The sequence below is a fragment of the Otolemur garnettii genome, unplaced genomic scaffold (assembly GCF_000181295.1).
Source record: "Otolemur garnettii isolate 467f Iridium unplaced genomic scaffold, OtoGar3 scaffold00060, whole genome shotgun sequence".
NCBI lineage: Eukaryota > Metazoa > Chordata > Mammalia > Primates > Galagidae > Otolemur > Otolemur garnettii.
This window is the reverse complement of record NW_003852455.1, coordinates 10,955,158-10,968,069: the sequence shown is the minus strand read 5'-3', so window position 1 is coordinate 10,968,069 and position 12,912 is coordinate 10,955,158. Positions and strand designations below refer to the sequence as shown.

Genomic DNA, 12,912 nt, shown 5'->3' with positions numbered 1-12,912 from the left:
AATTCAAAAGAGAAGTGGTGCCTATGGCTCAAAGAAGTAGGACGCCAGTCCCATATGCTGGAGGTGGCAGGTTCAAACCCAGCCCTGGCCAAAAAAGGCAAAAAAAAAAAAAAAAAAAAAAAAATCAAAAGATTCCCCCACAATTACTATAGAAAACTCTATGCCCAGAAATTTGAAAATGTAGAAATGGACCAATACCTGGAAACATATCACCTTCCTAAACTCAAACTGAAGAATTAGAAAAAAAAGGTTTTTTTTTTTCCCCCAGGGACAAGGAAAGACTTTAATAGAGGGAAAAAAATAATGGAGAATGACCAGGTATCAGTTCAGCTTCCACACAGTTGCAAAAGTTTTGTTAGCCTTATCGATATGGCTTAAATGAGGCAGAATCTGGAGCACTGCCTGGGGCCCTTTTCTACTGTGGGTCAGGGTAATAATTAGAAATTTTTAATACATCTATATCAAGCACTGAAATTGCATCAAGAACATAAAATCTTCCCAAAAAGAAAAACTCTAGACCAGATGGTTTCACACCAGAATTCTAACAAACCTTCCAAGATGAACTAATACCTATGTTGCATAACCTATTCCAAAACATAGAGAAGGAAGGATTCCTTTCCAACACGTTCTAGGAAGCAAATATCACCCTGAATCCAAAACCAGGAAAAGATGGAACAAAAAAGGAAAACCATAAGCTAACATATAATTAATGAATATTGACGCAAAAATATTCAATAAGATCCTAGCAAACAGAATACAGCTACATATTACAAAAATTATACATTATGATCAACTGGTTTTATCCAAGGGATGCAAAATTGGTTCAACATATGTAAATAAATAATAAATAAATAAAATAAAAAACAAAGACAATATGATTTTCTTAATTGATGTAGAAAAGGCATTTGACAAAATTCAGCATCCTGTTCTACTAAGAACTTTTACGAAAATAGGCATATGTGGGACATTTCTTAAACTGATAGAGGCCATCTACAACAAACTCCCAGCCAATATCATACTGAATGGAGTAAAACTAAAAGCACTTCCACTTAGAACTGGAACCAGACAAGGATGCCCGCTGCTATTCAACCTAATGCTGGAAGTCCTAGCCAATGCAATTAGGCAAGAGAAGGAGATCAAGGGTATTCAAATGAGGATTCAGAGGAGGTTAAACTCTCCCTCTTTGTGGATGACATGATCTTATATCTGGAAAACTCCAGGGACTCAACTACAAAGCTCTTAGAAGTGATCAAAAATATAGTTATGTTGGCTCAGCACCATAGTTCAGTGAGTAGGGCACCAGCCACATACACCAAGGCTGGCAGGTTTGAGCCCAGCCCAGGCCTGTTAAAACAATGACAACTGCAACCAAAAAAAAAAAAAAAAATATGGGCATTGCGGCATGTGTCTGTAGTCACAGCTACTTGGGAGGCTAAGGCAAGAGAATTGCTTAAGCCTAAGAGTTGGAGGTTGCTGTGAGCTGTGACGCCACAGCACTCTACTGAGGACCACATACTGAGACTCTGTCTCAAAAAAAAAAATACAGTCATGTTTTGGGATACAAATCAATGTCCACAAATCAGTAACCTTCATTTATGCCAACAACAGTCAAGCTGAGAATAAAAATCAGACACAATATCCTTCACAGTAGCTCCAAAGCAAATGAAATACCTGGGAATATATCTAACAAAGGATGTGAAGGATCTCTATAAAGAGAACTATGAAACTCTAAGAAAAGAAATAGCAGGAGATGTTAACAAAATGGAAGAACATACCATGCTTGTGGCTGGGAAGAATCATACTATCCAAAGCAATCTACATCTTTAATGTAATCCCTATCAAAGCACAAATGTCATACTTTGCAGAACTTGAAAAAATAGTACTTCATTTCTTATGGAAGCAGAAAACCCCAAATAGCCAATACGATTTTTATGAATAAAAACAAATCTGGAGTCATCATGTTACCAGACTTTAGGTTATACTACAAGCCCATAGTGATCAAAACAGCATGATACTAGTCCAAAAATAGAGATATGGATCTATCAAACAGAATAGAGAACCTATAGATAGGGTGACCAGATTTTAACATTTGTAAAGCGGAACAACACGGCCTGGGAGGGGGGGGCGGGGCAGGGCAGGGCCTGACAACAATGCAAACTTTGATAAGCAGTTCTCGATAATCACTTCTCAACAATTATTTGTTATTATTACAGTTTAACATTATTAAATTAACAAAAATAATATAAAACTCATATTCTGGCGAAATAGCCACATGGCAGCTGAAAACTGTATATTCCCTTCCTGTTCTCCTGCCCGTTCGTGCATTCTTTCCAAAAATCGGGACTTCTTAAAAACGCCGCGGGACGCAGGACCAATTGTTAAAAAGCGGGACGTCTAGTCACCCTACCTATAGATGAACTCAGCCACATAAGGCCATCTGATCTTTGATAAACCAATCAAAAGCATGCAATGAAGAAAAGAATCCTTTTTTTCTTTTTGCAGTTTTTGGCCAGGGCTCGGTTTGAACCCACCACATATGGCATATGGGGCCAGTGCCCTACTCCTTTGAGCCACAAGCACCACCCAGAAAAGAATCCTAATTTAATAAATGTTACTGGGAGAATTGGCTAGCCACATGTAGAAAACTGAAATTGGACCTGCACCTCTCATCACTGAAAAAAATCAACTCTCGCTGGATAAAAGATTTACATTTAATACATGAAACAATAAAAATTCTAGAAGGACGTGTGGGGAAGACTATTGACAAAATTGGCCTAGGAAAAGATTTTAGAAAGAATTAGAAGACCCCCTTGATAATTGCAACAACACCAAAAATAAATAAGTGGGACATGATCAAACTAAAAAAACTCTGCAGCTAAGGATTCCACAACTAAAGCAAATAGCCTTCCAGATTGGAGAAGATATCTGCATGCTATAAATCTGACAACGGGTTGATAACCAGAATCTACAGAGAATTCAAATTAATCAACAAGAACAACCAACCCCATTTATAAGTGGGCAAGAGACTTGAATGAAACTTCTCTGAAGATGAAGGCGAACAGCCAACAAATACATGAAAAAATGCTCTTTGTTCCTAATCAACAGAAAAATGCAAATCAAAACCACTCTGAAATATCCCCTAACTCCAGTGAAATTAGTGCCCATCACAAAATCCTGAATCTGCAGATGCTGGCATGTATGTGGAAAGAAGGAAACACTTCTACCCCGCTGGTGGGATTGCAAACTAATACAACATCTATGGAAAGAAGTATAGAGAATTCTCTAAGAACTAAAAGTTGGGCTCGGCGCCTGCGGCTCAAGCGGCTAAGGGGCCAGCCACATACACCTAAGGTGGTGGGTTCGAATCTCCAGCCTGGGCCCGCCAAACAACAATGATGGCTGCAACCAAAAAATGGCCAGGCGTTGTGGTGGGCGCCTGTAGTCCCAGCTACTTGGGAGGCTGAGGCAGGAGACTCGCTTGAGCCCAGGAGTTGGAGGTTGCTGTGATCGTGATGCCATGGCACTCTACCCAGGGGGATAGCTTGAGGCTCCGTCTCAAAAAAAAAAAAAAAAAAGAACTAAAAGTTGACCTTCCATTTGAGTCCTTAGCCCCCTTAGTAGGTTATCTACCCAGAAGAACAAAAATCATGTTACCACAAGAACATTTGTACTAGAACATTTGTTGCAGTTCAATTCACAATTGCCAAGATGTGGAAGCATCCCAAATGCCCATCAACCCAAGAATGGATTAACAAGTTGTGGTAAAGGTATACCATGGAGTACTATTCAGCCATAAGAAATGATGGGGACTTTACATTTTTTGTATTTACCTGGATGGAGCTGAAACACATTCTTCTTAGTAAAGTATCACAAGAATGAAATACAAGCATCCAATGTATTCAATACTAATACAAAACCAATATGTAAATAACTATACACTCACACAAAAGAAAAATACAGGTATAGGCTAGTGAGGGAGAGGAGAGAGGAGGGACGGGGAGGGGGGAGGGTGACCGGCACAATCTCACCTAATGTGCACAATGTGGGGGTTCACATGCCCCCTAGGTGTAGGGCTCAACTACAACTTGAACTTTACCTTAGAAATAAAAACAATGCAACCTAAACATTTATATCCTCATATTTATTTGAATTTTTTTTAAAAGCATAAAATACTTAGAAATAAATCTAATCAAGGAGATAAGAGACATACACCAAAGGCCATAAAAAGTTACTGAAAGAAATTAAAAACACAAATAAATATATAGAGATCTCATGTTCATAGACTGGGAGACTTAATTTTTTTTTTTTTTTTTTGAGACAGAGCCTCAAGCTGTCCCCCTGGGTGGAGAGCCGAGGCATTATAGCTCACAGCAACCTCCAACTCCTGGGCTCAAGCAAGTCTTCTTCCTCAGCCTCCCAAATAGCTGGGACCACAGGCACCCGCCACAATGCCTGGCTGTTTTTTTGGTTGCAGCCGTCGTTGTTTTGGTGGGCCCGGGTTGGATTCAAACCTGCCACCTTAGGTGTATGTGGCTGGCGCCTTAGCCACTTGAGCCATAGGCGCCGAGCCAAGACTCAATATTGTTAAGATGTCCATACTGTATAATTGCAGTGGCTCATACCTGTAATTTTAACACTTTGGGACGCTGATTTAATGCAATCTCCATCGAAGTACAAATATCATACTTTGAAGAACTGAGAACTGGAAAAAATAGTATTTCATTTCTATGGAACCAGAAAAAAACCCAAATAGCCAATACAATTCTTATAAATAAAAACAAATCTGGAAGCATCACATTACCAGATTTCAGGTTATACTGTAAGTCTATAGTGGGATGATCACTTACGGTCAAGAGTTCAAGACCATCATGAGAAAAATAGCATAGTGATTTCTACATCAAATAAAAAAATGAGCTGAGCATGATGGCATGCACCTGTAGTTCTAGCTACTTAGGAGGCTGAGGTAAGAGGATTGCTTGATCCCAGGAGTTCAAGACTGAACCACTGCATTCCAGACTTGGTGACTACATTAATACTCTGCTTCTATAAAATTAAATAAGAACAAAAAAAAGTGTCAGTATTACCCAAAGTGATCTTCAGATTCAATATAAGCCCTAACAAACTCTAATTCCATATTTTTTACAGAATTAGAAAAATTCTCCTAGAATTCATATGATATCTCAAGGGACTTTGAATAGCCCAAACACTTTGAGACAGGGTCTCACTCTGTTGCCCTGGTTAGAGTGCTGTAGCATCATAGCTTACAGCAACCTCAAACTCCTGGGCTAAGCGATTCTCTCGCCTCAGTCTCCTGATTAGCTGGGACTACAGGCACCTGCCACAACACCCCCAGCTATTTTTTTTTTTTTTTTAAGAGACAGGGTTTTGCTTTTGTTCGTGCTGGTCTTGAACGCCTGAGCTCAAGCAATCCACTAGCCTCGGCCTTCCAGAGTGTGAGCCATTGCACCAGGCCTCCATAACAATTTTTAACAAAGAAGAAAGCTGAAGTGCTCAGCCTTCTTGCTTTTAAGACATATTACAAAGCTACAGTAATCAAAAATATGATACTGGCATAAAGACAAATAGATTGTAAAATAGAACAGAGAGCCTAGAAATAAACTCTTGGCATATATGGTCCAATGATTTTTTGAGATGGTGCTGAAACTACTTGATAGAGAATAGTCTTTCACCAAATGGTGATGGGATACACACATGCAAAAGTATGACGTTAAACCATTATCTTACCCTATATATGAAAATTAACTTAAATGGATTGAGGAGCTAACATAAAAACAAAAACTATAAAACTCCTAAGAGGAAACAGGAAAAACTTCATGAAATTGGACTTGGCAATGATTTCTTGGATATGCCACCCAAAGCACAGGCAACAAAAGCAAAGATAGACAAATGAGAGTACATCAAACTTAAAAACATTTGCACATCGAAGGATACAATCAACAGAGTGAAAGGGCAACCTATGGAAAGGAAGAAGTACTTATAAATCATTTATCTGATAAGGGTTTTGCTATGGTTTGAATATTCCCTCCCAAACTCATGTTGAAATTTAATTGCCATTGTAACAGTGTTTAGAGTGGACTTTAAGAGGTGATTAGGTCATGAGAGCTCTGCCTTCATGAATGCATAAGTGGAATTATCACAGGAGTGTAGCAGTAGCCTCTTTATAAAAAGGATGAATTTGGCCTGATTTCCTCTTTCTGTCTCAGATGCTGGCTTCCACCTTATCCCTTCTACAATGTGATGGTCTTTGCCAGATGCTGACACCATACACTTGGACTTTCCAGCCTCTAGAACTGTGAGTCAAGTAAACTTTTGTTCTTTTATAAATTACTGGATCCTGGGCATTCTGTTATAATAGGAGAGAATGAACCACAATGGAATTAATATCCAGAATATATAAAGACCTAAAACTAAACAATAAAAAAGTCAAATATCTCAATTAAGAAATGAACAGAGGACCTGAATATACATTTCTCCCAAGATGATATATAAATGGCCAACAAACATATAAAAAAGATACTCTACTAATCGCTTAATAATCAGAGATACACAAATCAAGACCACAATGAAATTATCACCTCACACCCATTAGGACAGCTGCTTTTTTTTGAGACAGAGCCTCAAGCTATCCCCCTGGGTAGAGTGCCATGGCATTACAGCTCATAGCAACCTCCAACTCCTGGGCTCAAGCGAGTCTCCTGCCTCAGCCTTCCAAGTAGCTGGGACTACAGGCGCCCACCACAACGCCCGGCCACCTTTTGGTTGCAGCCATCATTGTTGTTTGGCGGCCCGGGCTGGGGATTCGAACCCGCCACCTTAGGTGTATGTGGCTGGCGCCTTAGCCGCTTGAGCCTCAAGCGCCCAGCCAGGACAGCTGCTTTCAAAATAACATAAAATAACAAGTGTTGGTGAGGATGTGGAGAAACTAGAACCCTTGTGCACTGTCACTGAGATTGTAAAATGGAACAATTGCTATGGTGAAAAGTATGAAGGTTTCCCCCCCAATTAAAAAGAACTACCATATGATCCAGGAATCCTACTTCTCAGACTATATATTTTAAAAAAAGAAAGCAGAGGCTTGAAGATTTTGCACACTCATGTGCACAGGAGCATTATTCACAATAGTCAAAGAGGTGAAAGCAGCTCAAAATGTCCATCAGTGGATGAATGGATGAACAAAATGTGGCATACACATACTTAGCACGATGTAGGAGCTCAAAAAGAGATTTTATTTCCAAGATATTCAAATCCTATCTTGGCTCTAGATGAAAACTTTAAAACCCAATTTATAAATCAATCTTTTGACTATATAGACCAGTGGTTCTCAACCTTCCTGATGCCACTCTGTATTTTCATTGTTAAAAAGGGGTTGTGCCTTTCGGCCGGAGACGCCATCTTTCAGTAATTCATCAAAATGACAAACACAAAGGGAAAAAGAAGAGGCACTCGATACATGTTCTCTAGGCCTTTTAGAAAACATGGAGCTGTTCCTTTGGCCACATACATGCGAATCTACAAGAAAGGTGATATTGTAGACATCAAGGGAATGGATACTGTTCAAAAAGGCATGCCACACAAATGTTACCGTTGCAAAACTGGAAGAGCCTACAATGTTACCCAGCATGCTGTTGGCATTGTTGTAAACAAACAAGGGCAAGATTTTTGCCAAGAGGATTAATGTTTGTATTGAGCATATTAAGCACTCTAAGAGCTGAGATAGCTTCCTGAAACGTGTGAAGGAAAATGATCAGAAAAAGGAGGAAGCCAAAGAGAAAGGTACCTGGGTTCAACTGAAGCGCCAGCCTGCTCCACCCAAAGAAGCCCACTTTGTGAGACCCAACGGAAAGGAGCCTGAGCTCCTGGAACCCATTCCCTATGAATTCATGGCATAATAAGCATATAACATAGCACACAGGAGTACCAGTGGACCCATGCTTTTAGCTGCAAGAACCTATTTACCCTCCATGAGCTCATGGCATAATAAGTGTACAGCATAGCACACAGGATGACCAATTAGACCCCATGTAACAGTGATACAAGGTGCTGGAACCTATTTCCCATGAATTCAAAAGTCAGTGTTTTGGCACATTCAATGGCAAGATGCCTCCCTGAGCTACTGGAGCCTCTTCCCTATGAATTCATGGGATGGTAGTTAAAAATAATAGCCTAAAAATGTGTGTTGTTCGTTCACTACAAATGTGGTTTGTTTTTTTTTTTTGCCACAAAGAATTATTAAACCAAATTTTAATGTATCCTAAAAATAAAATAAAATAAAATAAAAAGGGGTTGCGACCCACAGGTTGAGAACCACTGATACCGACTTTTATAAGTTCCTGGAAGAACCAAGGAAGGTATTATTTATAAAGTTCTCAATAACTTGGATGAGACTGAGCCTTCTTCAAATTAAACTATGGTATTTGGAGGATTTCAAAAGCTCTAAGTAGAGTCAATAATTTACAAGTAAAAGAATAGAGTGCCTTATGAAATCTGACAATAGATTTACAATGTTCTTTTAAGGACCACTTTCATCTTCATAATCTAAGAACACTCACATTTGACATTATTTGTCAAATTAATTTTAAATTTCATTTCATCCCTCACTGCTTCTCTGTAAAACCACCACCCCTCCCCGTGAACAGATTTTGCCAAACTAAAAGTCTTTTTTTCTTATTATACTGTGTATTCCATTGCCACTTATTCATTTGCAATACAAAGTCAACTTGTTTAGTAAGAACTGTATTTGCCATTCAAATTGGTATGACACTCATTACACTGTGGAATCCTAAGCAGTATTTTCTAAGAGAAAGAGAGAGGGAGAGACACAAGACAAAGAGGAAGAGTAAAGCAGCCACTTGGAAACTAGTTTCTACTACTTAAGGAAATGTAATCCCATTTTGAGAGTGTAAGTGGTTTAGAAGCATGGTGGAAAAACGTTTTCCAGAACAGTAAATTATGGCTTTGGTGACAACATACCTTCTATACCTGCATTGTTCAATACGATGGCCATTAGCCATACACGTGATTATCTAAATTTATGAGTTAAAATAAAGCATTCAGTCCCTGCACCATACTAGCCACATGCCAAGTACTCAATAGTGACGTGTGGCTAGCAGCTGTACTGTTGAACAATGCAGGCATAGAACATTTTCATCATTGCAGGGAGTTCTATTAGGAAGCATGAGACTGTATGTTCCTACCCATAATGGCTTCTAATGGGTGGCAGAAGCATTAGGATCACCAAAAGAAACACACAAGTGGGAAAACAGCCATATTGTCAATGTGAAAGATTACCCACTGTATTCTTCTTGGGAACAAATTTCTTTCTTTTTTGAGACAGAGCCTCAAGCTGTCCCCCTGGGTAGAATGCCATGGCATCACAGCTCACAGCAACCTCCAACTCCTGGGCTCAAGTGAGTCTCCCGCCTTAGCCTCCCAAGTAGCTGGGATTACAGGCGCCTGCCACAACGCCCGGCTATTTTTTGGTTGCAGCCGTCATTGTTGTTTAGTGCGCCCCAGCTGGATTTGAACCCGCCACCTTAGGTGTATGTGGCTGGTGCCTTAGCCACTTGAGCCACAGGCGCCGAGCTGGGAACAAATTTCTTAAGCATGATCCCTGCCCTACCACCCCTTTACTGAGTTATAGATTAAAAGCTTTTATTACAAATTTTTCTCAAGTTAACTGAGGAAGAAACTGCCCTTATTCTTTGTTGAGTGATCTGGGCATTGCATGTATGCTTACAGTTTGGTCTCATCAGCCTCTTTCTGCATGATTTCAAGAATCATGCGACATGCTTCAGAGGTTCCCTCAGGGGTGGCATGGATGGTAACAGGCTTCTCTGCGGCCCCAGAGTTCTCCTTTCTGTGGATATCTACCCTGCAAAAAAAGAATCAGGAGCCATAAGTACCATGTCATCTGGGACAGGACCCTAGTCCCAAGAAAGCATCATGCCAGCCAACGTACAGGGAAAACAGAGACAGACAAGGAAGTGTCATTAGCATGTCTGCAACCAACGCCATTCTCCAAGAAAAAGGCAAGTGGTGTAAGGGGTCCGTGTCAAACTGTAATCCTATGCAACTCTGTTTAGAAGGGAACAGGTCTTATAGGAGTGCTGTGGGACAAAGGCTCTAAGCGAACTTGGTAATGAAGCCATTTTGGTAAATGAAGTATTTTGTGTAGCCTTTCAAATGACTGTAGAAGTGAAGAGTAAAGTGAGAAGGATAAATACTGCACGTTGGCACAGTGCCGGGCTCTGAACTGATCACAGTTTTTAAGAGCCATATGTTAATCCAAATCCAAACACCAAATTCAAGTAAGCTTTATATATCTGAGTATGGAGAGAAAGCAGAGGCATGCCCTCTCTGTTTTTGGTTTCCTTTCCACTGGTAGCCTGCCCTATTCCAGGCTCTTGAAACTAATGGCTCAAAGGCTTGATGACTTTATCAGACTTCTTTGGGTAGTGGTGGCCCTACTTGTTTTTGTTAACTTTCGAAATCATATAATTGATTGTCTCCCTTTTTCACTCTGGCTGTTAGAAAGCCCAGAGCCCACTCTCTGGCCTACCTAAAAAATGGGCACATTTGAGAGCAACCCTCACTCTCTCTTCTATTTAAACCTATTGCATTTTTTTTTTAAGCCACCTGAACAATTTTTGGAACAAAAGGACATATCAGTAAAAATCACTTTCACAGTGAAGCAAATTTGAAGGGAATCACAGAGCTGGTTTTCAAAGAAAAGGAATACCAGACAGTGACTTCCCTCTCTACTATTTCATCACTTCACTCCTAAGACTCAGCACTCCGGGACTCACCCATATTTGTGTCTATTATTTGCAGATAAGTAAGACATTTTGAAGAAGACAGCATTTTCTCCTTCAGGTTACAAGACACTCAGTCACTGACTGACTTGGATGAAATGCCTAGCACACGTAAATAATTAATATTTGTCAGTAATCTGGTGCTCTGCAATTTAAGTGCTTTCATATTAATTATTTTAGTTAGCCTATCTGCCTGTACTAATTCTCACAATAATCCTGGCAAAACAGATACGAACAACCTTTCACTTTGTTTATTTGTTTTTTTTTTTTTTTGAGACAGAGCCTCAAGCTGTCCCCCTGGGTAGAGTGCCGTGGCATTACAGCTCACAGCAACCTCCAACTCCTGGGCTCAAGCGAGTCTCCTGCCTCCACCTCCCAAGTAGCTGGGACCACAGGCGCCTGCCACAACGCCCGGCTATTTTTTGGTTGCAGCCGTCATTGTTGTTTGGCGGGTCCGGGCTGGGGATTCGAACCCGCCACCTTAGGTGTATGTGGCTGGCGCCTTAGCCGGTTGAGCTATAGGCGCCGAGCCATTTTTATTTGTTTTTTACACAGAAGAAGCAGTTGATACTCAGAGAGGTTAAATTTTTTTTCTAAGATCATACAGACAGTAAGTGGTAAAACTTGAACATGAATCTTTGTTTCCATATTCTGTGCTTCCTTCATTACACTGTGCAATGGTCTCATCAACATACAAAAATCAGCAACTCCACAAGTTATTTTATCTGCTACAACTCCTACAACCAGTTTGGTCTCCTTAACATAAGGTCAGTGTACTTTACTTCTTGTTTGACATGGTAGAGACTCACCCATTTCTTTATTATGTGGCTCTTTGTGAACACAAAGAGGTGATCTCAAAGAACAGCTGCTCTACGGCTCTGATTCAGGGGAGGAGGTAAGAACTAAGATGAATGGGTTCTGGGATTCCCCAGAACCCCACACCTCTGCTCTTTTAGGAACCCATGCATTCACAGGCATTAGTTAGCTTATGGGAACAATCCTGGCTGTGAGGTCACCAGTACCCTCCATATGAACCCTTAGTCTCTCAGGGTATAACTGTTAGGCCATTGGCATGAAAGCTCATCAAAGCCCCCAGCTTGACATTATTCTGTTAGTTGTCCTGTTGAAAGAAGTCATGGTCCTCTATAGCACAGCCTCCCACTGATATAAGCAGTAGTGACCTAAGGGTGCCTGAGACCCACCAGCACACAGAGGACCCCTCAGAAGGAAGCAAAGGAAGCTCCGGAGGCACGTACCGGGACTGGGTCTGCTTAGTGATGTTCTTTATGGTCAAGCCCTCCTTTCCGATGATGGCACCAACAAACTGGGTGGGGACCAGGATCCGCAGCGGGAAATCAATCTGTCTGGCCTGAGAAGAGCCCCCATGGCCTTGCTCCCGGGAAGAATGGTCCCCACGCTGGGCTCGCTGAGGGGGCGAAGGGGAGCTCACCTCTTCATCCGGGATGTAGGAAATCTTGAAGGAGTAGTTCTCAAACTGATGTCCGCTTAGCTTCTCCACGGCTCTGAAATGCAGCAGGGATGGCAGTTTTATCAAAGAGCAACATCAAGAGAGACCTTTCTGTGGGCCAGTTCATTCAGCTCTCACTTACTGGGGGCCTATGTGGCTGCTGTGCCAGGCACTGAATATATAGCAGTGAGCAGGACAGATGCCATTTTTGTTCCCTCAGAGCTTATAGTTAACAATTAAATAAGTAATCACAGTGCACAGACCTGGTAAGACTTGAAATACAATTTTATATTCTACTTTTTTTTATCACCCAGAACTATAACCTCCTCATCAAAAACTCTTCATAAAAACACAGGTATAAAATTATGACATTTTCCCTAATTTTAATCATAATACATATTATTGAAAATTCAGAAATAAGCACAAATTGTAAAAGTCCTAACCCATTCTTTCCTTCTTAAATCTAACTGTTTAAAAAAATGGATTTTATGGCTCGGCTCCTATAGCTTAACTGGCTAAGGCGCCAGCCACATACACCTAAGGTGGCGGGTTCAAATCCCCAGCCCGGACCCGCCAAACAACAATGACGGCTGCAACCAAAAAATAGCCAGG

The 12,912-nt window shown here is 40.7% G+C and overlaps 1 protein-coding gene and 1 pseudogene across 10 annotated transcripts in view; one reads left to right on the top strand and one right to left on the bottom strand.

Moving 5' to 3' along the window:
• Positions 1 to 12,912, bottom strand: part of IGF2BP2 (insulin like growth factor 2 mRNA binding protein 2) — a 237,356-nt gene that overhangs the window by 53,481 nt on the left and 170,963 nt on the right. For 9 of the 10 annotated variants that reach the window (XR_002774101.1, XM_003792728.2, XM_003792729.3 and 6 more), the window contains 2 exons: positions 12,089 to 12,355; positions 9,758 to 9,892 (listed from right to left, as the gene is read on the bottom strand). The exons of the other annotated variant lie outside the window; for it this stretch is intronic. Coding sequence is in view for 8 of the 9 variants with exons in the window: in XM_003792728.2 (XP_003792776.1) it covers positions 9,758 to 9,892; positions 12,089 to 12,355 (402 nt within the window). In the remaining variant the exon portion in view is untranslated. The remainder of the gene's footprint in view (positions 1 to 9,757; positions 9,893 to 12,088; positions 12,356 to 12,912) is intronic. 10 annotated transcript variants of the gene reach the window in all.
• LOC100963428 lies at positions 7,430 to 7,910 on the top strand (annotated as a pseudogene).